Source organism: Somniosus microcephalus, chromosome 6, assembly GCF_052327205.1.
Source record: "Somniosus microcephalus isolate GS21.2 chromosome 6, FLI_Smic_1.0, whole genome shotgun sequence".
Taxonomy (NCBI): Eukaryota; Metazoa; Chordata; class Chondrichthyes; order Squaliformes; family Somniosidae; genus Somniosus; species Somniosus microcephalus.
Window position 1 is genome coordinate 51,448,597 of NC_140992.1, and position 25,249 is coordinate 51,473,845.

At 44.8% G+C, this 25,249-nt stretch overlaps 1 protein-coding gene across 5 annotated transcripts in view; it reads left to right on the forward strand.

Annotated features, from left to right (window-relative positions):
• Positions 1–25,249, forward strand: part of dis3l2 (DIS3 like 3'-5' exoribonuclease 2) — a 380,300-nt gene that overhangs the window by 327,419 nt on the left and 27,632 nt on the right. For 4 of the 5 annotated variants that reach the window (XM_085990206.1, XM_085990205.1, XM_085990204.1 and 1 more), the window contains 3 exons: positions 4,787–4,970; positions 11,055–11,141; positions 18,283–18,430. In XM_085990206.1, the coding sequence (XP_085846332.1) occupies positions 4,787–4,970; positions 11,055–11,141; positions 18,283–18,430 (419 nt within the window). Of the gene's footprint in view, positions 1–4,786; positions 4,971–10,980; positions 11,142–18,282; positions 18,431–25,249 lie in introns of those variants that run through there. The other variant, XM_085990207.1, reaches the window with a different exon arrangement.

A 25,249-nucleotide genomic window follows, 5' to 3' on the forward strand; every position in this document is an offset into this window, starting at 1 on the left:
TATTTTTAACAAACAAAGAGTCAGACTCCTGTTATTGAGGTGTTTGGACTTCCGGCAGCGCCAAGAAGCCGAGTAGTTGCAGTTTGGAGAACTACCCCCGCTGACTAACTCGGCCACCGCGGGAGACTCGGACTCGGCAACATTTCCGGTTATTGAGGTGTTTTCGGAGTCTGAATTTTGCCAATTAATAGAGAATTCCGGATTTTAGGTGCCGTTTAAACGAGAGTTTCCTGTATTAGAAGGATATCTGCTACACAGAGAGCTGTGTGCACAGAGCTGGGAGTATCTGCTAAACAGAATGGCTTGCTATACAGAGTGGCAACGGGAATTTGGTGAGGGGGGAAGGAAGTGCTAAGTGCCTTAAATCAAGGGCAACAGTATATAAATATATAAATGATCGTAATTAATTTGATCTAAAGGGATTTTTTTCAGCAAAGTGATGGGACAGCTGAGACCAGTTACCTGCAATTCCTGTGCCATGTGGGAACTCCAGGACGCTTCATGTATCATGGATAACCATGTGTGCAGGAAGTGCTTCCAGTTGCTCAAACTCAAGCTCAGGGTTTCTGAGCTTGAGGAGCAGCTGGAATCACTGCAGGGCATATAGGAGGCTGAGAATTTCCTGGAGCGCACGTCCCAAGAGGTGGTCACCAACATTCCCTCTAAGCTGCGCGGTCCCACGCAGCCCGGGACCGGCTTTTCCAATGTAAAGTTGCGCGCATGGTGAAAATGAATGGGCCATGCAGTCCATTAAAGGGGCCGTGCACCCACAAAATATTAGGGGGAACATTGGTGGTCACCCCGCAGCTCTAAAGAGTGTTCAGGAGAATAGTAAGTGGGTGACCATCCAGCAGGGTAAGAAGAGGCAGGCAGTGCAGGAATCCTCCGTGGCACTCAAACCGGTTTTCAGTGTTGTACACCAGTGAGGGTGACAACACCTTGGGGAAGTGCAGTCTAGAGCACGTCCTCGGCACTGTGGGGCAAATGACTGCACAGGGGTGGGCACAGCAAAGTGTAGAAATTCAGTAGTCATCGGGAATTCGATAGGTGGATAGATAGGCGTTTCTGCAACCGCCAGTGTGAGTCCCGTATGGTGTTGCTTCCCTGGTGCCAGGGTAAATGACATCACTGAGAAGGTGCAGAACATTTTGAGAGGCGGGCGGGGGGGGCAAATGTGATGCAGTCTAAGATGGGTTTGGAGTGCATGTACGTAAATGCATGGAACGTGGTAAATAACGTTGGTGAGCTGCAGGCACAAGTCGCCAGATGGGACTATGATATAGTGATAATAACAGAGACCTGGCTCAAAGGAGGGAAGGATTGGGAACTTAATATTCCTGGCTACCAGGTATTCAAGAACGATAGGGAAGGAAAAAAAGTAGCGGTGGGAGTATTGATCAAAGAAACTATTATAGCACCAGAGAGCGATGATGTAATTGAGTGGCCAAGGACAAAGCCTATTTGTTTAGAATTAAGGAACAGTAGAAGAGCTGTTAAGCTGCCAGGTGTATACTGTAGGCTACCAGATAGTGGGAAGGAAATAGAAGAGCAAATTTGCACACAAATTACAGAAAGATGCAAGAAATACAGAGTAGTGATAATGGGGGACTTCAATTATCCTAATATAGACTGGGTTAGCAACAGTGTAAAGGGCAAAGAGGGGGAGGAATTCCTGAAATGTGTACAAGAGAACTTTCTTGATTGGCGTGTTTTCAGCCCAACGAGGAAGGAAGCAGTGCTGGATCCAGTTCTGGGGAATGAAGTGGGCAAGTGGAGCATGTTTCATTGGGAGAGCATTTGGGGAATAGTGATCATAATATCATCAGATTTAGAATAGTTATGGAAAAGGGCAAGGTACAATCAAACGTAAAAATACTTAACTGGAGAGGGGCTAATTTCATTGAGTTGAAAAGGGATCTGGCCCAGGTGGATTGGAATCAATAATTGGTCGGCAAAACAATAAGTGAACAATGGGAGGCCTTCAAAGAGGAGATGGTTCGGGTACAGAGTAGACACATTCCCATGAGGGGGAAATGAAGGGCATTTAAAGCTAGAGCTCCCTGGATGACTAAAGATATAAGGGGAAAAATTCAGTTGGTTTGCGCTTTCCGTTAGCGCCTTAAGAGGGCGCAAAGCAACTAGCACCCGGGCGCGGCGATGTTTGCGCCGCTCGCGAAATTAACTAGACATTTTGCGGCGGCGCTAAACACTACCACCACGATCTCCTGCGCCGGCAGATTGTGACGTCAGTCGAGTGCGCAACGCCCCGTTAGCGCCCCAGACTGGATATTGAGTGGTGCCGCCTGCCGCTAGCAACGACAGGTTGAGGGGAGCGTTATGCTGAAAGGGACTAGGGGAGCGCTATTTAAAGGCGACGGCTTCCTGCCTTTTTTTGTCGGTGACATTTTTGCACCACGCATTCTGAGAGAGAGAGATTGACTTCTGGAGAGATTCAACGCTGTGTGAAGGAGTTTTGAGTACTGAGCCGCACTTTGCAGGTTTATTTTGATTTGCCCTTCCTTGCTTCGCCAGCGCTCTGAGGTAGCGCCTTGCTCCTCGGCCTTTGCGCCTTAATACAGGTGTGAAGCGCCTGATTTAGCGCTCCAATCACCTCCAGGGACGATAAAAGCCAAGTTTGCTGACGGAGGCGATAATTAGCACCAGATGCTAAACTTTGCGCATGCCCAATAATGGCACCCCAAATGGGGCGATACCGAATTTTTCCCCCATAGAGATTAAAATGAGACAGAAAAAGGAGGTTTATGACAATTGTATGGTTAATAATACAATGGAGAACCAAGCTAAATATAGAAAGTACAGATGAGATCTAAAAAAGGAATAAGAGGGGCAAAGAGAGAGTATGAGAATAGATTAATGGCTAACAAAGGGGAACCCAAAAGTCTTTATAAACACACAAAAACTAAAGGGTAGTCAAAGGAAGGGTTGGGCCGATTAGGGACCAAAAAGGAGATGATCTTGTGAAGATTGAGGTACTAAATGAGTACTTTGCATCTGTCTTCACTTGAGAAGAGGATGCTGTCAATGTTGCAGCGAAGGAGGAGGCAGTAGCAATATTGGATAGGATAAAAATAGATAAAGGATGTACTTAAAAGGTTGGCAGTCCTCAAAGTAGAAAAGTCACCCGGTCTGGATGCAATGCATCCTAGGTTACTGAGGGAAGTAAGGGTGGAAATTGCAGAGGCTCTGGCCACAATCTTTCAATTCTCCTTGGATATGGGGGTGGTGCCAGAGAACTGGAGGATTGCAAATGTTACACTCTTGTTTAAAAAGGGGAGAGGGACAAAACCAGCAACTACAGGCCAGTCAGCCTAATATCAGAGGTGGGGAAACTTTGAGACAATAATCCAGGACAAAATTAATTTGCATTTGTAAAAGTATGGGCTAATAAATGAAAGTCGGCATGGATTTGTTCAAGGCAAATCGTGTTTCACTAACTTGATCAAGTTCTTTGATGAACTAACGGAGAGGGTTGATAAGGGTAGTGCGTTGATGTGTATATGGACTTTCAAAAGGCGTTTGACAAAGTACCACATAATTGACTTGTTAGCAAATTTAAAGTCCATGGGATTAAAGGGACAATGGCAGCGTGGATACAAAATTGGCTACGGGACAGAAAGCACAGAGTAGTGTTGAACAGTTATTTTTCAGACTGGAGGGAAGTGTACAGTGGTGTCCCCCAGGGGTCGGTATTAGGACCTCTGCTCTTTTTGATATATATTAATGATCCGAACTTGGGTTTACATGGCATAATTTCAAAGTTTGCAGATTATATGAAACTCAGAAATGTAGTAAACTATGAGGAGGATAGTAACAGACAGGAGGACATACTGTCGATAGACTGGTAAAATGGGCAGACAAATGGCAGATGAAAATTTAACAGAAGTGTGAAGTGATGCATTTTGGTAGGAAGAATGAGGATTCACAATATGAACTAAGTGGTACAATTTTAAAGCGGGTACAGGAACAGAAAGATCTTGGGGTGTATGTCCACAAATCTTTGGCAGGGCAAGTTGAGAAGGCTGTTTAAAATAAAAAAGAAGCATATGGGATCCTTGGCTTTATTAATGAATGAATAGAGTACAAAAGCAAGGAAGTTATGCTAAACCTTTATAAAACACTGGTTAAGCCATATTTCAGGAAGGATGCGAAGGCCTTGGCGAGGGTGCAGAGGAGATTTACTAGAATGGTACCAGGGATGAGGGACTTCAGTTATGTGGAGAAGCTGGGGTTGTTCTCCTTAGAGCAGAGAAGTTTAAGTGGCGATTTGATATAGGTGTTCAAAATCATGAATGGTCTTGATAGAATAAATAAGGAAAAACTTTCCAGTGGCAGAAGGGTTGGTAACAAGAGGACACAGATTTAAGGTGATTGGCAAAAGAACCAGCGGCAGCAGAAGGAAACATTTTTTTTTGCACAGCGAGTTGTGATCTGGAATGCATCGTCTGAAAGGGTGGAGGAAGCAAATTCAGTAGTAACATTCAAAAGAGAATTGGATAAATACTTGAAGAGGGAAAAAATTACAGGGCTATGGGGAAAGAACAGTGGAGTGGAATTAATTGGATAGCTCTACCAAAGAGCCGGCACAGGCACGATGGGCCGAATGGCCTCCTTTTGTGCTCTGATTCTGTGATTCTATTAAACACAAGTTTTCCTCAAAATGTTTGATTAGGTATTTGTCTGAAGTCTTTTGCTTATCATTATTGACAATCTCAGAAAAGTTACACATTGCATTTTTATTAACTGAAAAATGTTTTGCTCTTTCTAGATTAGTAGAAGAGTTCATGTTACTGGCAAACATGGCAGTAGCCCACAGCATCTACAATTCATTCCCAGAGCAGGCTTTACTACGTCTGCATCCACCACCACAAACAAAGATGCTTGATGACCTTATCGAGTTTTGTGAGCAGATGGGACTTGAGCTTGACTTCAGCACTGCAGGCACATTACATGTGAGTTTTCAGAAAAATGGAACACAAAACTATGCGATGATTTAAGGTAGGCCTCTACCCATAATTCAAACCAGATAAGTTGACATTTTTATTTGAAAGTTTTCAAAATCAGACAATCATTGTTGTCAACAGAAAATGCTGGAAAAACTCAGCAGACCAGGCAACATCCGTGGAGAGAAATTAGAGTCGACGTTTCGGGTCAAAACCCTTTATCGAAACTAAAGAGGCACAGGGAATGAAATAGATTAAGAGGCCGGGCTGGGAGAGAACAAAAGAGAAGAGACATTAAGAGATATTCAAAACGGTCTCTTAATCTATTTCATTCCCTGTGCCTCTTTAGTTTTGATAAAGGGTTTTGACCCAAAACGTCGACTCTAATTTCTCTCCACGGATGTTGCCTGGCCTGCTGAGTTTTTCCAGCATTTTCTGTTGTTATTTCGGATTTCCAGCATCTGCAGTATTTTGCTATCGAATCATTGTTGTCAGTTCATCAGGCTGTGCGAGAGCAGGATTAATATTCCCAGCCATTACTTCAGTAGTTAACTGGCCATCAAACCACTTGGGAAGTGCAAACTGAGTTATTGCAGGTGAGTCCTGATTGGCCAGATTTCTGCTGGTAAGGCTGAAGAAACTCACCCAGCAGAAACTAAAGATAGCATTTCTATTAGTTACCATTAAAATAAGAGTGACAAGATTAACATCCTGATTTCTGAAAGTGGAAAACATTGCAGTAATTTGCTAATCAAATTTCTCAGATTTGGGGGGGGGTTTCTTTCCCACACCAACTTCTCTGAGTCAGTCACTGTGGAATCAGAAAAGGGTTCAAGAAAAAGACTGTCGGCTTTTTCATTCCGATATCACAGCATTAAGAATAACAGTCTGACCATTGGAGCCATTCGCAATCTCTTGAAGAAAACCTTCACCTCCTGTTTTACCAAGAGTAAATTTCTATTTATCTGGTTGTGGCTCTTTTGCATCTTGAGTTGTCATGTGAAGGGCTGATTTTGAATGCACGCACAAAAATGAGTCTCAACAAGAGTATATTGATGAATAAAAGGTAAATTTAATCAGAAAACCCAGAATTTCTGTATATTTAACATAAGCAATTAGGTTTCCTTGTGCTGTTAAAAATACTTTATTCATACTAATTATCTTTGGTAGTTTTCTCTGAAGTCACAGAGATTAAAGACTAAATCATTCCTGAATTTGCTTCAGGTTTGGAGGCCCCATTCACGCAAACATCTCCAAAACCAAATCTAATAATTTTTTTTTTACTTTTAAAATTAATTCAAACTTCATTTTAGGAATGACAACCAAAAGGGGCATGCTTTTTTAAAAGCTTTTCTTCTTGGCTCCCCTGAACGTTTATCTTTGAAATCAGAACTACAGAAGATTGCATTTGTGGTCTGCAATTCAGATCAGAAATGGTCAGTTCTTAGAGATAAACGGCTGGGTTTGGAGATCCATTCTTTCTGTCATTTATGCTATCTACACATCATATTTAGCATCACTGCGAAGTAGATTGCTAGCCAGAAGAAATGGAAAAAGAAATTTGCAACAAACTAAAACATAGAGATCTTACAAAAGACACACTAAATAATAAACTAGAAGCTGGAAACAGCAAATTGCAGAGAAAAATAGATACAAGCTATTCCCAGATCAAAAATAGCCACTGGTCTAAGGAAGTGATGTAATTGCTGCCTCTTAATGAAATTTTAATAACTTAAATAACGAATTCTTCACCACTGGGGCTGTGATACTCTAATTCTATATCTAGTTATGCTATATTACCCAGCTAATGCAGTCCTGTTGTAGTTCTGAAACCAAGTATTGTGCTGTTTGTGATGATTACATTAATAATCATACCATATTCGACTTGCATAGAAAGTCATCGAATTAAGTAATTGTGAGTAATAAATATCTGTGCCCTGTTCCTTGATGCCTCTGATTAGCCAAGTTGAATGACACGTCACCCAGTGCTGTGCTACAACTGGTGGCAGAATATAATTTTTTTTTTAGTTCATTCATGGGATGTGGGCGTCGTATTGCCCATCCCTAGTTTCCCTTGAGAAGGTGGTGGTGAGCTTCCTTGAACCGCTGCAGTCCGTGTGGTGAAGGCACTGCCACAGTGCTGTTAGGGAGGGAGTTCCAGGACTTAACCAATGATGATGAAGGAATGGCGATATATTTCCCAGTCAGGATGGTGTGACTTGGAGGGGAACTTTGGAGGTGGTGGTGTTCCCATGCGCCTGCTGCCCTTGTCCTTCTCATTGGTAGAGGTCGCAGATTTGGGAGGTGCAGTCAAAGAATCCTTGCCGAGTTGCTGCAGTGCATCTTGTAGATGGTACATACTGCAGCCACAGTGCGCTGGCGGTGGAGGGAGTGAATGTTTAAGGTAGTAGATGGGATGCTAGTCAAGTGGACTGCTTTGTCCTGGATGGTGTCAAACTTCTCGAGTGTTGTTAAGCTGCACTCACCCAGGCAAGTGGAGAGTATTCCAGCAAACTTCTGACTTGTGCCTTGTAGATGGTGGAAAGGCTTTGGGGACTCAGGAGGTGAGTCACTCGCCGCAGAATACCCAGCTTCTGACCTGCCAGTATTTATGTGGCTGGTCTAATTAAGTTTCTGGTCAATGGTGAGTGACCCCTAGGATGTTCATGGTGGGGGATTTGACGATGGTAATGCCATTGAATGTCAAGGAGAGGTGGTTAGACTCTTGTTGGAGATAGCCATTGCCTGGCACTAGTGTGGTGCGAATATTACTTGCCACTTATCAGCCCAAGCCTGAATGTTGTCCAGGTCTTGCTGCATGCGGGCATGGACTGCTTCATTATCTGAAGAGTTGCAAGTAGAACTGAACACTGTGCAATCATCAGCGAATATCCCCACTTCTGATCTTACGAATATCCCCACTTCTGATCAAGGTCATTGATGAAGCAGCTGAAGATGGTTGGGCCCAGGACATTGCCCTGAGGAACTCCTGCAGCGATGTCCTGGGGCTGAGATGATTGGCCTCCAACAACCACAACCATCTTCCTTTGTGTTAGGTATGACTCCAGCCAGCGGACAGTTGCCCCCTGCTTCCCATTGACTTCAATTTTACTAGGGCTCCTTGATGCCACACTCGGTCAAATGCTGCCTTGATGTCAAGGGTGGTCACTCTCACCTCACCTCTGGAATTCAACTCTTTTGTCCGTGTCTGGACCAAGGCTGTAATGAGGTCTGGAGCCGAGCGGTCCTGGCGGAATCCAAACTAGGCATCAGTGACTATAAGTGCCGCTTGATATACTGTCAGCGACCCCTTCCATCACTTTGCTGATGATTGAGAGTAGGTTGATGGGGCAGTAATTTGCTGGATTGGATTTGTCCTGCTTTTTGTGGACAGGACATACCTCGGTACTTTTCCACTTTGTCGGTTAGATGCCAGTGTTGTAGCTGTACTGGAATAGCTTGGCTAGAGGCGCGGCTAGTTCTGGAACACAAGTCTTCAGCACTGCAGCTGGGATGTTGTCTTTGTTGTATCCAATGTGCTCAGCCATTTCTTGATATCATCTGGAGTGAATCGAATTGGCTGAAGACTTCCTTCTGTAATGGTGAGGACCTCAGGAGTAGGCCGATATGGATCATCCACTCGGTACTTCTGGCTGAAGATGGTTGCAAATGCTTCAGCCTTGTCTTTTGCACTCAAATGCTGGGTTCCGCCATCATTGAGGATGGGGTTGTTCATGGATTCTCTTCCTTCCGTTAGTTGTTTAATTGTCCACCACTATTCAAGACTGGATGTGGCAGGACTGCAGAGCTTTGATCTGATCCATTGGTTGTTGGATCACTTAGCTCAGTCTATAGCATGCTGTTTAGCACGCATGTAGTCCTATGCTGTAGCTTCACCAGGTTAGCACCTCATTTTTAGGTACGCCTGGTGCTACTCCTTGCATGTTCTACATTCCTCATTGAACCAGTGTTGGTCCCCTGGCTTGATGGTAATGGTACAGTGAGGGATATGCCAGGCCATGAGGTTACAGATTGTGGTGGAATACAATTCTGCTGCTGCTGATGGCTGACAGCACCTCATCGATGTCCAGTTTTGAACTGCTAGATTTGTTCTGCATCTATCCTATTTAGCACGGTGGTAGTGCCACACAACACGATGGAGGGTATCCTCAGTTTGAAGATGGGACTTCGTCTCCACAAGGACTGTGTGGTGGTCACTTCTACCAATATTGTCATGGACAGATGCATCTGCGACAGGTAGATTGGTGAGGACGAGGTCAAGTAGGTTTTTCCCTCGTGATGGTTCTCTTCCCCACCTGCCATAAGCCCAGCCTGGCAGCTGTGTCCTTCAGGACTCGGCCAGCTCAGTCAGTAGTGGTGCTACCAAGTCACTGTTGGTGATGGACATTGAAGTCCACCACCCAGAGTACATTCTGTGCCCTCGGTGCTTCTTCCAAGTGGTGTTCAACATGGAGGAGTACTGATTCATCAGCTATGGGGAGGGCGGTGAAAGAAAGACTTACATTTATATAGCGCCTTTCATGACCACCGGACGTCTCAAAGCACTTTACAGCCAATGAAGTACTTTTGGAGTGTAATCACTATTGTAATGTGTAAAACGCGGCAGCCAATTTGCGCACAGCAAGTTCCCACAAATAGCAATGTGATAATGACCAGATCATCTGTTTTTGTTATGTTGATTGAGGGATAAATATTGGCCAGAACGGTAGGTGGTAATCAGCAGGTTTCCTTGCCCATGTTTGAAAACCTGATGCCATGAGACTTCATGGTGCCCGGAGTCAATGTTGAGGACACCCAGGGCCACTCCCTTCCGACTGTATACCACTATGGTTCTTTCCTGCCGGTAGGACAGGACATACCCAGGGATCGTGATGGAGGAGTCTGGGACGTTGGCTGAAAGGTATGATTATGTGAATTCATTTGGTTTATTTAAGGTGATTCAAAACAAGCTAAATCAGGCATTATATATTGGCCCAGAAATTCGGGTCGGAGGCTTCCCGCGGGTGCAAGCCTCTAACCTGCACTTACCTAGCGCGCCGGCCGTTGTGCTGTGGGCCCGCGTGGGATTCCAATCCTGGGCCTCCTCCAACTGCCGGCGCACGGTGCTTGCATATCCCAGGGGCGCAGTTCGATGCGTCCCCTGGGATCACGTGGGCCATGGAAAGCCAATGGTAGTAGGGAATGTTTCATTCATAAGTTTGACAGGAAGGGCTGTCAAACCTATAAATACTATAAGCCCCAAAACATCACTAAAACCTCAAATAAATGTTTTAAAAAACATCACATTTTTAAAATAAACTATAAATTACATAAAATAACTATTTTAAACAATAATTTAAATTTTTGAAAAAATTAATTACATTTTCTAACGGGTCTAAAAATAAACTTACCTTTAAAGTATTTTAAAATAATAAACCTGTGGAAAAAATGTTTTAATTTTAATTAATTCACCACTTACCTTGTAAAAAGCAGGCCTTGCGACTGCTTTTTACATGTCTAACTTCTGGAGACGTACCCTCCCGGGAAAACCTACAAAAAAAACGTAAGTTTGATGCGCACGCGCTGCCTCTCCTGCGCATGCACTCCACCTCTTAACCCCTTCTTTCAGGGGAACGGAAGTGCCGGTTTTCCGCGCATGCATGAAACCAGCACTTCCATTGAGCTTACGGGTGAGTACCCCATGCGTACTCACCCGTGGAGACCCGAATTTCTGGGCCATTAAATCCTAGATACAAGTGCAGATCCAATTCCATTTTCCCTTCATGTTGGTGGCAAAGGACTCATCTGAAACCTTTCAGCTATTACATACTGGGATTGTGACAACCACCTTTCATACAACAGTGAAAATGACTGTAAAGCCTGTTTTGATGATATTTTCACCATCTCTCAAAAAACTCATTATAAAATGTATATACCCTGATGTTTGTCAACCAGAAGAATATGAGGAATTAAACCTTTGGTCAATTTTCACATAAGATTAAATGTCTTTTCTGATTAGGTATATATATTACAATTTGTGATGGCAACATGGATCCAAAAGCAACTTTTTTTTCTTGCTGCTTTGTGAAACAGATGAGCTTAAATAAAACTCTAGGAACAGACCAATATTCTGCCGCCAGGAAAGAAGTGCTGACCCACATGTGCTCTCGACCAATGCAGGTAAGAGAAAGTTAAATTTTGTAGAAAAATAGTACGTTAGTCTGCTAACAAAAATGTTCATGATTCTGGATTTCAAGAAGACATACTTAAACTCTGGTCCAAATGTATATGCATGTAATGACGAATACATTGTTGTTTACAGTTGACCTTTGTAATGTACAAATTTATCTACATTTCTGTAAGTCCATCCAACTTAATGTAACAACAAATTTAAGTTGACTGTACAAACAGAATGTTTGATGAAAAGGCATTATGCTAATAGTACATTGAAGCCTTGATCACAAAGAGCTTTGTCTTGAGAACTGTGTGGTCCTCAAGTTCTGTACAGGGCCCTACTTTCCAACTTCTGATTGTTGGGCTTCACAAATAAGGAATTTGTCCAAAAAAGTACATAAATATTGCAAGTTCACTGCACTGTAATTCACAGTTGAATACTTATGTACATGCTTTTGACATATTGTAATACAGTTGTAGGAAAATGTATTTGAGGTATTTGAGTTTTGCTTCTGAAAGCCGCTAAAACTTATTCACGGAATATATTTGTTTGCTAAAAAGATACAGTCACTCACGGTTTAATGTCAAAATAACAAACTGTGAAAACAGATCAAGTTGTCCATTCATCACCTTTCAAGACTTTTAAGTTGATTGCCATTTAATTGTCTCATTTCCTTGTGGAACTGTTAATATATCAGCAGTTGCCTGCAGTCATACTGGCAAGTTTACAAAACTAATGAAGTTGGATACAAGCCACACCCAACTTTTTGTTTCCCAATTTTGTAAATTCATCTGTTGTATCTAATTTTTTTCAGTCTGCATCAAGCATCTATTAAGAAAGTCAAATCAAACTAAAAATATATATTTTTCAAAGCACAGAGGTTGTTCCTGAACATTTCAGAGGTTCAGATAGTCTCCATTAAATATTGTGGCAGACTAGTGACACAATTATATATGTGGTTTTGCCAGTCAAATCTGTGATGAAGAGCCATGATGAAACCAGCAGGACATTGTTTCTTATAAACATCATTTTCAAGGAATATGACACGTAATTTTTCACAAAACCAGTCACTCAGCTTTCAGGCTGTTATTTCACGTCTGGTGTTCGGGTCTGGTTATTTAGAGGTGCTTTTTCCGATATTGTTAATTAAGTGGAGCATCTCTATTGTTTTAAAAACATAGACATTTAATTTAAGACAGAATTTGTCTTTATGATTCTCTGAGAAGAATTTTTTAAATCATAAATTATGTGCTAAAACATTTTAGCATTTTCTGTCTTCAGTGTAATGAATATTGTTATTTACACATTCACTGTGCAAATCAAACTAAAATATATATTTTTCAAAGCATTGTGAAGTTAATTGTAGCAGTCCATATCCACTATTTAAAAATGTAGGACAGGTAGACTATCCTTTATCCGCACTTCTGAAAACCGAAAACCTCTGAAAACCGAAAGTTTTTTTGTGGAGCGTAAGTCGTGCGCACGACATGACCAGAGTGGCACCAAACATGACCCGACACGGCCGATGCTTGACCCACGCAGGTGTGAGGCGTCAGACATTAAGCGGTCTAACCAGCGGTCATTAAAGAGCATGCTAGAGGCTGTTCAAAAACTGGCTCAGCAAATTTAACATTTTTATTTTGTGGGCCCTAGAATAGCAGGAGTGGTCCTCCGGGGCCCAGAACAAGAATTCCTGCACGCTGCCTCTTTTCTGACCTGATTTGCGGGCCAGCTTAGCGTAGGAGTCAGCCGATATCCGGCTTTCCCACAACTGGCGGCCCCAGACCCCCGCTAAGTCAAGGAATTCAGATACGGAGCAGGAGGAGCTGTAAACAGACTGGGAGCGGCAGCACAGAGAAGCAGGAAGGGGAATGAGACACGGAGCAGGGGGAGCTGTAAACAGACTGTGAGCGGCAGCACAGAGAAGCAGGAAGGGGAATGCGACACGGAACAGTCGCAAGAGGTAGCCTGAACTTTTAAAATTTATATTAAATACAAATACTAATTACCAAATTAATTTAATGTTCAGAGTTTCCCAGTCTCATAATAAATATAATACCGTTCTGAAATCCGAAAAATTCCAAATTCCGAAACACGGCTGGTCCCAAGGTTTTCGGATAAGGGATAGTCTACCTGTAGTAACACCAATTGTCATATTCCCCGAGATTGGCAATTGCAGAAAGAAATGACAAAAAATTGATTGTTTAATAGTGAATGGGTTTTATTAAAGTTTAACTATGTGTGCCTTATCCTTACTAAACAGCAGATAACAATAATACGTACATGATTGGAATATTTTCCATTGTTTCACTCAGTGTCTGTACAGGCATGAACCAGTCTCATTGCGTAATGATTAAGGTACCCCATGATCTCGAGGTGATTATCATGTCAAAATACCAGCCCCACTGGTGCAAATTTAGGTAGGCTTCTCCACAGTAGAGTTTGGGGAAGGGAAATATGGCAGTGAAGTATAACACTTGGATTGTTGCCACCCTCACAGCTCAATGAGGTGAATAGCGATGGGAAGATAGTATAGAAATGTTATGAGGGCACCTGAGAGAGGGGATGTAAATTTAAAACATTTCAAACAGTCACCAGTGCTTGCAGGGTAAATCGAAGACACATTATTTGATTTCACTCTGAAACAAAAAAATCCTAGGCCTTCCTTTCTCTTTGTTCATCCTCATTCCTCTTAATTCTCAGTATAGGCACAGTTTCACCAGTGTGATATACACCAGCCAGAAATACTTTTCCATGCTCAAATAATTATAATTTCAAGTAAATAATTTTTTATAGTAGCTCAATGGTGTATCTACAGTATTTGTGAAAATTGTATTTCTATACCTAAACCCTCTAATATATAAGAACATAAGAAATAGGAGCAGGAGTAGGCCAATCGGCCCCTCGAGCCTGCTCCGCCATTCAATAAGATCATGGCTGATCTGATCCTAACTGCCAATCCACGATCACAGAACCATCTCCTGCATCTAACAGAATTAGACACACGAAATAGGAGCAGGATTAGGCTACACGGCCCCTGGGCCCGCTCCGCTACCCACAGGGCCATGACCGATCCGAACCTAGACTCGTCCAAATTCCTGCCCGCTCCCCGTAACCCTTAATTCCCTTTACTTCTAGGAAACTGTCTATTTCTGTTTTAACTTTATGTAATGATGTAGCTTCTACAGTTTTTTGGGGCAGCATATTCCATGGACCTACCACCCTCTGAGTGAAGTAGTTCCTCCTCATCTCAGTTTTGAAAGAGCAGCCCCTTATTCTAAGACTATGCCCTCTAGTTCTAGTTTCACCCATCATCGGGAACATCTTCCCTGCATCCACACGATCCAACCCCTTCACAATCTTATATGTTTCAATAAGATCGCCTCTCATTCTTCTGAACTCCAATAAGTAGAGTCCCAATCTACTCAACCTCTCCTCATATGTCCATCCCCTCATCCCCGGGATTAACCGAGTGAACCTTCTTTGTACTGACTCAAGAGCAAGTATGTCTTTTCTTAAGTATGGACACCAAAACTGTACGCAGTATTCCAGGTGCGGTCTCACCAATGCCTTGTACAACTGAAGCAATACCTCCCTATTTTTATATTCTATCCCCCTAGCAATGAAAGCCAACATTCCATTGGCCTTCTTAATCACTTGCTGCACCTGCATACTAACCTTTTGAGTTTCGTGCACCAGGACCCCCAGATCCCTTTGTACTTCAGTACTTTCCAGTTTCTTGCCATTAAGATAATAACTTGCTCTACGATTTTTCCTGCCAAAGTGCATAACCTCACACTTTCCAGTATTGTATTCCACCTGCCAAATCTCTGCCCACTTACTTAGCCTGTCTATGTCCCCTTGAAGGTTTTTTATGTCCTCCTTACTCACTACTTTCCCCCCCATCTTAGTATCATCTGCAAACTTTGATATGTTACACTCGGTCCCCTCCCCCAAATCGTTAATATAGATTGTAAAGAGTTGGGGACCCAGCACTGACCCCTGCGGAACACCACTAGTTACTGATTGCCAGTTTGAGAATGAACCATTTATCCCAACTCTCTGCCTTCTGTTAGATAGCCAATCCTCTATCCATGCCAGAATATTACCCCCAATCCCGTGATTTTTTATCTTAAGCAATAATCTTTTGTGTGGCACCTTGTCAAATGGCTTTTGGAAGTCTAAATACACTACGTCCACTGGTTCCCCTTTATCCACCCTATATGTTACTTCCTCAAAGAACTCCAGCAAATTTGTCAAACATGACTTCCCCTTCATAAAACCATGCTGACTTTGTCCTATTAAATTATGATTATCCAAATGTCCTGTTACTGTCTCCTTAATAATGGACTCCAAAATTTTACCGACCACAGATGTTAGGCTAACCGGTCTATAGTTTCCAGCCTTCTGTCTACTGCCCTTTTTAAATAAGAGTGTTACATTAGCAGTTTTCCAGTCTGCCGGGACCATTGCCGAGTCCAGGGAGTTTTGGAAAATTATTACCAATGCATCCACAATCCCTACCGCCACTTCCCTCAAGACCCTAGGATGTAAGCCATCAGGTCCAGGTGATTTATCCGCCTTGAGTCCCATTATTTTACCGAGTACCACTTCCTTAGTGATTTTGATCATGTTTAGCTCCTCCCCCCCTTTAGCCCCCTGTTTGTCCAGTGTTGGGATATTCTTAGTGTCTTCTACTGTAAAGACTGATGTAAAATATTCATTCAGTGTTTTTGCCATCTCCATATTTCCCACCATTAATTTCCCGGTCTCATCCTCTAAGGGACCAACATTTACTTTAGCCACCCTTTTTCTTTTTATATAACTATAAAAACTCTTACTATCTGTTTTTATAATTTTTGCTAATTTACTTTCATAATCTATCTTCCCTTAATCAATCTTTTTGTTATTTTTTGCTGTCTTTTAAAGTTTTCCCAATCCTCTATCCTCCCACTAGATTTGGCTACCTTATATGCCCTTGTTTTTAGTCGAATACTATCCTTAATTTCTTTACTTAGCCACGGATGGCTGTCTTTTCTTTTACACCTTTTTCTTCTCAGTGGAATATATATTTTTTGGAAGTTGTAAAATAACTCCTTAAATGTACATCACTGATCATGTATCGTCTTACCCTTTAATCTATTTTCCCAATCCACTCTACTCAATTCCGCTCTCATACCTTCATAGTCTCCTTTATTCAAGCTTAGGACGCTTGTTTGAGATCCAACCTTCTCACCCTCTAATTGAATATGGAATTCAACCATGTTATGGTCACTCATTCCAAGGGGATGATAATGTTTATTATCATAACATTACAATAATAAGCTGAATCAAAAATAGATTCCCTCATGTTGTATGACAGTATGTTTAAAATAGTAAGAAATGTGTTCTTACATAACTTAATCCTGTCCTCTCACATATTGATGTAAATTTTGGCAAATTTCTCACCTCTAGCGTTTAACAATCTGAAACAGAAATCTACTAGTCTGTACTGCCTTTTTGAACCATTGGTTCAATGCAGTTACAAAGACAAAACCAGCGCAACTGTGCTTTGTGTCTTTTCATATTACTCCTTTAGACCACTAACCTTTCATATATCAATTAAAAATGTTTGTCTCATATATACTTAAGTGAAATTCACATTAATAAATGTGTTTGAATGACTGGGTAGGGAATAGATTGGTGTTTAAAGTCTTACATTCCCAAAGTGCAATGTAAATTTGAAGTCCAACTACAAATTTAACTCCTTGCACTATTAATATAATGTGGAAATTGGCAAATCATCTTCATTATATACTTAACGTTTGTAGCTTCTAACCTCACTGACAACCAAAAGACTAAAAAATGTTTTCTAAATCAGAATTTTTCTAGGCAGTGTGAAAATGTGAAATCCTCCTTTATCCAGTGTTGCATCTTCCCTGAGCCTTCCTCTACATTATGAGTTGACTAAATGGAATTTTTAACATGCACTCGAAGTGGCAGACAGGTCACAAATTTCATCTGCCTGCCCTTACTGCTACCCTGCCTATGTCTTCCAGAGTCCTCTTCACTGTGTGCCAAACCCTCTCATTTTATGTCATCAAATTAAAAAATTGTGCTCTTTATGCAAAAGTCCCAATTATCTATATGTATTGAGAACAGCAGTGGACCCAGCCCTGACCACCGGTTACATTTGGCTGCTCTATTTCCGCTTCTATCACGCACAAAATTGCAAATAAGAACATTTCTATCACACTGCATCATGTACTCTGTATTTTGGATGTAATGTATGACAGTGTGTTGCAAGCAAAACCATTGCAGTGAAAAAGGAATGAATCAGTCACTGAAGAAACTTACATAAAATATAAAATTGCTTTGTATAGCAGAAGGAAAGGCAGCACATCATTATTAACCTTTTTTTGAAGATGTAAGTAGCTAATTTTTGAGAGTACAGAAAAAACGGCCTAATAATACTACTGATGGGACAAATGAAAATAGCCTTAAAGTTAGGAAGCTGCACAATGTACAAGCTTTAACTCCTTTCTTCTATTAATGTGAAAATAAATCTCTTTATTGGAATAATAACTTGGCATCAAACAGTAGAATCTGCATGCTTCTCCAATTTATAGTATTTTCAATATTCACCTCCTTTATATACTGTGTCCTTGAGCACACTCTCTCTCCCTGTGGTACTGAGTGATGCTGCAGTCTCATTCCATTAACTATTGAGGCCATTTGTAAACACTGAACTTTGCTGTTTAGTTGAGCAGCTGGCCAGGACACAAATTTTGGCATGTCCGCTTTGACATGGGACTTTTCTGGCCAGAAGGTCCCCTTCACCTCCAATATCATTAATCAGTCAGTCTTCACCCGTGTGAATGATGCCTGGAATGAAAAAAGAAAAAGAAATGTACCTTGCAGAGTCGGCTTCATTCATCAGATGGAAGGATCCCTCCACATACCTTTCCACTTGTCCATCCCATAGGATTCCTCTGTTGAATGGAGTTGAAGCTTGTGTATTCATGGTAACTAGCAGATCCTGAAGTATCTCTGAAAGCTATAACATATATTGTGAATTTAATAAAATAACAAGTTCTGTTGTTGATTGTTTCACATGTCCCTGCTGTGAAGATGGCTTCAATGTAAGTGTATTTAATCTTTTTCCAGATGGCGCTGTACTTCTGTACTGGAGTCCTTTGTGATGAAGCATTGTTCCACCATTATGCACTCAATGTGCCTTTCTACACTCACTTCACTTCCCCCATCCGCCGTTATGCTGATATCATTGTCCATCGACTTCTTGCTGCATCAATTGGTAGGTTACACAATCTTTGCCACAGATGAGTGTGTATGTGTATAATGAAACAAAATTAAGTATTAAATAAATTGGACTATGTGATTATTTTTAATCGAGTTGTACTGCAGGAGCATTGCCGTGTTTAGATGTTGCTCTCACATCAAAGATTAACCTCGGTCTTCTGAACTTAGGCTTCCCATTGGCTGGAAAACAGGCCCTTAGAGTTTATTTTCAGCCAATGAAAACTCCATCTGAGCCATACAGATCTGGAAGTTTTCAGGTTCAATGCCCAAAGTGCAATGAGTTAGCTAATCTCAGGCAGGACAGCAGTCGGGGAACAACAAATGGCTTTAGCATTCCTGTGCTCGGGAAGGAAGGAAAAATAGTCAGGGTTCTGGCTCCTGATCTTTTTTCAGGTGACCAGTATCCCTTCTATAACTATTGACCTTTCATTTAAATTGTTTGCAACTTCTAATGTAAAATGCTGAATATGAAAAGTTGTGTTCCTATTTATACTTGCTTCTGCAAGTACAGAAAACGTTTTTTTATCCAGGACCAACGTGGTGCCGGTTCTTCAAAAATTCCGGATAACCGAGAGCTATTGTAAAAGATACCGAGAGCTATAGTAAAAGATACGGAGAGCTGAGAGCTCCGTATAAAGCAACAAACCCTGTTGCTTAGCAACAGGTGCAGAACAATGGCCACAAGTTCCAAGCGTCTCTGTAGCTTAGCAACAGCTGCAGCCACACCCCTGCACAGCAACAGATCAAGGAAGGCAAGTACAATATGAAGTAAAACTTACCTGAACCTACTCCTGAATTTTGCCAGTTAACCGAGATTTCCGGTTATTTAGGTGCTGGTAAATCGAAAGTTTCCTGTAGACTCCCATCTGCTTTCACACCAAGATATTTCCAGAATTTTCTTTGAACTAGTCTCTTAGCTCACCAGATATCTTATCTCAAACATGCCATTGTATTGATACACACACGCAACCTATTTTTAAATGACCGATCACACCTCCCCAGAGGTCTGTGTCCTTTCCAACTCTGGCGTTAAAGTCGCCAAGGAGGATCAGCTTGTCGCCCGAGGAAGAGAGTGTTTGAAGACCAGTACCTCAAACCCAGCACTAAGCTCATGGTCTACAGAGCAGCAGTGATACCCGCCCTGCTGTATGCCTCAAAGACATGAACCATGTACAGCAGGCACCTCAAAGCACTGGAGAGGTACCACCAACGCTGCCTCCGCAAGATCCTGCAAATCCATTGGCAGGATAGGCGCACCAACGTCAGTGTTCTTGCTCAGGCCAACATCCCCAGCATCAAAGCTTTGACCACGCTCAATCCGCTCCGATGGACGGGTCACATTGTCCGCATGCCCGATACGAGACTCCCAAAACAAGCGCTTCCTGCTGGAGGCCCGCCCGTTCACAGCGTTCGTGGACCACAAGCCATTGACCTTCGCCATGGCCAAAGCTTCCGAGCCGTGGTCGGCCCGTCAGCAACGCCAGTTGGCCTTCATCTCGGAGTATACAACGGACATCCAGCATGTGGCTGGGAAAGACAACCTCGTCGCCGACTGTCTCTCCCAAGCCGTCGCCAGCGCTGTGCACCTCGGCATCGACTACACCCGCATGGCGGCCGACCAGGCCTCCGACCCGGACGTCCAGGCCTACAAGACGGCGGTCACGGGCCTTCAACTAGCGGACGTCGCATTCGACGCTGCCGGCACCACACTCCTGTGCGACGTCTCCGTTGGGCAGCCACGTCCCGTCGTGCCCGAAGGGTGGAGACGGCAAGTTTTCGACGCCGTCCATAATCTTTCCCATCCGGGCAGGAAGCCGTCACAGAAGCTGGTGGCGGCTAAGTTCGTCTGGCACGGGCTCAGGAAAGACGTTCGCGACTGGGCCAGCACCTGCGTGGTATGCCAACGCTCGAAAGTACATCGCCATACTAAGGCCCCGTTGACGCCTTTCGCGGTGCCCGAGAGGCGGTTTGACCACGTTAACGTTGACCTGGTGAGGCCCCTGCCGCCCTCCCGCGGGTTCACCCACCTCCTCGCAATGGTCGACAGAACCACCCGATGGCCGGAAGCCGTCCCGCCGTCTTCAACGACGGCCGCCGATGTGGCTCGGGCGTTCATCAGCACTTGGGTCGCCCGGTTCGGCGCCCCATCTGACATTTCCTCCGACCGGGGGCCCCAGTTCACGTCAGAGCTCTGGAACGCTGTCGCCCGAGGCCTCGGGTTGAGACTCCACTGCACCACAGCATACCACCCTCAGGCTAATGGGCTGTGCGAACGGTTTCATCGCTCCATGAAGGCCGCGCTCCGGGCCAGCCTCCGGGACGACAGCTGGATCGACAGACTCCCGTGGGTCATGCTGGGACTCAGGACCGCTCCCAAGGAGGACCTCCAGTCCTCGTCCGCCGAGCTCGTCTACGGACAGCCACTGCGGGCTCCAGGGGATTTCGTCCCCAACGCAACGGAACCTTGGTCCGCAGTCCATCAGCGGTCCGACCTTCTGGACAACGCCAAGGTTTTCGCGCCGGTGCCCACGTCACAGCACGGCCTCCCGCAGTCCCACATTCCGCTCGACCTTCGTGAGGCGGAGTACGTTTTCGTCCGCCACGACGCCCACTGGGGACCTCTTCAGCCACCCTACGATGGACCATTCCGCGTCCTGGAAACCGGGGACAAGACCTTCGTAATGGATGTCGGCGGTAAGCCGGACTGCATTTCCGTGGACCGTCTTAAGCCAGCCCACCTGGATCTGGACCGACCCGTTGAGTTGGCACAGCCCCCGAGGCGGGGCCGACCTCCGGTTTCCGCATCCTCAGTCCACCACCGAGCGCCCGAGGTCCCTCCGATGAACCCCCTGGTCCCCGCCCCGGAATTGAGCCGTTCCGGCCGTGTGATCCGGCCCCCCCCAACGACTGACATTGCCAGTGCTAGTGAATTCTGGGGGGACGTATGTGGCGGAGACCACATAGGGACAATAACGCAATGTATAGCCAATGCTGTTATATGTACCTAAACACAATTCACTATGTATAGCAATGTTGTGATATGTACGTTCTGGGTTGGGTTATCGGTGCAGGGTCCCTTTAAGAGCGTCGGTAGCGTGATGACGTCATAGCCCCTGCACGGGGCTGAGTCCTTCAGACCTCGTGGAGAGTGATTAAAGTAAGACACGTTTTGCCTTTGCTGAAACAAAAGTCTCAGCCTGTTGATTTCTATCGACCCCAACACGCTCTACTCGGAGCTCCGGCACGGCAAGAGAGCCCCAGGTGGGCAGAGGAAATGCTTCAAGGACAACCTCAAAGCCTCCTTGAAAAAGTGTAACATCCCCATCGACACTTGGGAATCCCTGGCCCAAGACCACACAAAATGGAGGAGATGCATCCGGGAAGGCGCCGAACACCTCGAGTCTCTTCGCCGGGAGCAAGCAGAAGCGAAGCGCAAACAGCGGAAGGAGCGCACGTCAACCCAAGCACCCCACCCACCCACCCCTTCAACCACCGTCTGCCCCACCTGTGATGGAGACTGTAGGTCCCGCATTAGATGCATCAGTCATCTGCAAACTCATTTTTAATGTGGAAGCAAGTCATCCTTGGTTCCGAGGGACTGCCTAAGAAGAGAAGATTTTTAAATGGCTATTTCCAAACCATTTGAATCCTTTGGTTCCCTTTCGCCTGTGTTGAAGAAGAGGACTGGGTATCTTGGCAATTAAGATTTCTATGTGGATCACTGAATGTGTGCTCAGTTTTAACCAACAGTATTTGCCCTTTCCAAATTAAATTCTGTTTCACTTGGAGATGATCTATTGGGTAACTGCTATCAACTGAAGGTCAAAATAACATTCACCAAATGCTGTTTGCCTAGATCTCATCAGGCAATCATCCCTGTGGATACAGTTAAAAGGGTACATTTGTGCAAATAGCTTTTTGCTGTGTAAACATTGTTTGCTGCACCTTTGTTTGAACCCTTCTCTGAGTAGTTATTGATGTAAGAGCATCCCAAACACCTGGGTATGGAACATCTGACCTAAAACTGAAAGAAATACTTCTGAAAGTTACAAAGCTAACTTGTAGCTTTTTTGACTGGTAAACTCGTTAGTGAGATTTCAAACTACAGTTCATCCTGGGGCCTATTGTTCATTGAATAAATGAGTCATATTGTGTGAACTCTCACTTAACTGCATTGAACTGATTTAGATAGTGTCTGTTCTGTTTGAATCACATTAGTTATTTAAGTTTAGTTAAATCCAAACTCTAAATGTAACTTGTGATGAAATATGTCATTCATCAGACTCTGTAATTAACTACATATATTGTATTGCCTGCTCCGGTGCTTTACCTTGTATTGTGTATAGTGGACCGCCCCCTTTGTGTGTCGGCTCCGCCCATACCTGGCCCTACTTAAGACAAGCCCAGGCTTGTCTTGCAGCAGAACAGCAGCATGCTAGGTGAAGCCACAGGCATCTTTTCTTTGCTAACAAAAGCCTTGTTTTATTCAGTTAACTTTGAGTCTTGAAGTCATTGAGGCGCATCAATTTTATTAGCAAACTTTAACGATGGATCAACTTTTGAAACCGGAATGCTTGGATTTGGACCCGCATGCTTCGGATGCATCGGCACGGTTTGGACACTGGTTCCAGTGCTTGGAATTCTTTATGGCCAACTCCGAAGCCGTCACAGCCTCTAAAGCCACCGGAGATGTGAAACTCGGGATCCTGCAGAATCGGGTAAGCCACCGGGTTTTTCCACTCATCCAAGACGCCGCCACCTACCTGGATGCCTGCAACATTCTAAAGGCCCACTATCAGCGGCCTACCAACGAGGTGTACGCCAGGCACCTGCTTGCTACCTGCACACAGCGACCTGGAGAGTCGCTGGACGACTTTCTAGTCACCCTAAAAGTGCTTGGCAAAGACTGCAAATGCAAAGACGTGAAAGCCACGGTATACACAGACGAGCTTATTCGGGATGCCTTTATTGCAGGCCTTAGCTCTAATTACATCCGGCAGAGACTGCTAGAGAAAACGGGCCTAGATCTGACACAGGCTGTGGACACAGCGCGATCGCTGGATGTGGCTCAGAAGAACTCTGACTCCTACTCGTCAGGCTGCGCGGCCCACGCCGCCTCTGCTTCCCCGCCCGGTAGCCCAACACCGTCGGGGCCCTGCTCTCCCCCCAGAAGCCCTACGACCGCCGCGACGCATCGGGGCCCCAAATGCTACTTCTGCGGGCAGCCGAAGCACACCAGGAACCTGTGCCCGGCGAAAGGCACCACCTGCTGTAAGTGCGGTAAGAAGGGGCACTTTGGGAAGGTGTGCAGAGGGAACCCCGCAGGCAAAACCGCCACTGCCGCGTGCGCGCCGTGGGAGCGGCCATCTTGGACGCCATCTTGTCCGACCTCGTGGGGTCCGCCATCTCGCGAGCAGACATCGTGGACGCCATCTTACCCGGCCTCGTGTGGCCCACCATCTTGTCCCGATCAGGGCCCTACAGTGGCGTCGATCACAGTGGACCAGTCCAGACCGCACCCACTATCCAAATCGATGGTGGACATCGAGGTAAACGGGTGCAAGGTTAAATGTTTAATTGACAGCGGGAGCACGGAGAGCTTCATTCACCCTGATCTGGTACAACGACTCTCTCTAACTATAGTCCCTACTCAGGGCAGGATCTCTATGGCCGACAAAACCCAGATATCGACTATTGCGGGTTACTGCGCGGTATGATTGTCCGTTAAAGGCACTGTATATAATAATTTTAAACTGTTAATTATGAAGGATTTATGTGTGAGCGTGATCTTGGGCCTGGATTTTCAGTGCCACCACCAAAGCATCACGCTCAATTTCAGTGGGACCCAGCCGCCCCTCACAGTGTGCGGTCTGGCTACCCTGAAGGTAAAGCCGCCTTCGCTATTCGCGAACCTTACCCCTAACTGCCGGCCAATAACGACCAAAAGCAGGAGGTACAGCTGGGAGGACAGGCGGTTTATCGCGACCGAGGTAGACAGGCTGCTGAGGGAGCGCATTATTGAACGCAGCAACAGCCCGTGGCGCGCCCAAGTGGTGGTGGTGAGGGGTAGCGAGAAGAAGCGGATGGTGATTGACTATAGTCAAACAGTCAACATCTATACCCAACTAGACGCCTACCCGCTACCCCGCATATCCGAGATGGTGAACCAAATCGGCCAATACCGGGTGTTCTCCACCATCGACCTCAAATCGGCGTATCACCAGCTCCCTATCAGACCAGAGGACCGTTCGTACACCGCCTTCGAGGCAAACGGACGCCTCTACCAGTTCCTCAGAGTCCCCTTTGGGGTGACGAATGGGGTCTCGGTCTTTCAGAGGGAGATGGACCGCATGGTCGATGACCACCACTTGCAGGCAACCTTCCCCTATCTCGACAACGTCACCATCTGCGGCCACAACCAACAGGACCACGACTCAAACCTCGCGAGGTTTCTGAAAACCGCACAAAAACTCAACCTCACCTACAACGAGGACAAGTGCGTTTTCAACACCATGCGCCTCTGCATACTAGGCAGCGTGGTGGAGAATGGGGAAATCGGACCAGACCCCGACCGATTGCGCCCCCTACGGGAGCTGCCCCTGCCCAACACTCCCAAAGCCCTGAAAAGGTGCCTGGGGTTATTCTCGTATTATGCCCAATGGGTCCCCAACTACTCCGATAAAGCCCGCCCCCTCTTGAAAGCATCCTCTTTCCCGCTCTCTGCTGAGGCCCATGCTGCCTTCAAAAGCATTAAGCAGGATATTGAGCGGGCCACGCTACAGGCAGTGGACGAGAACACTCCCTTTCAAGTGGA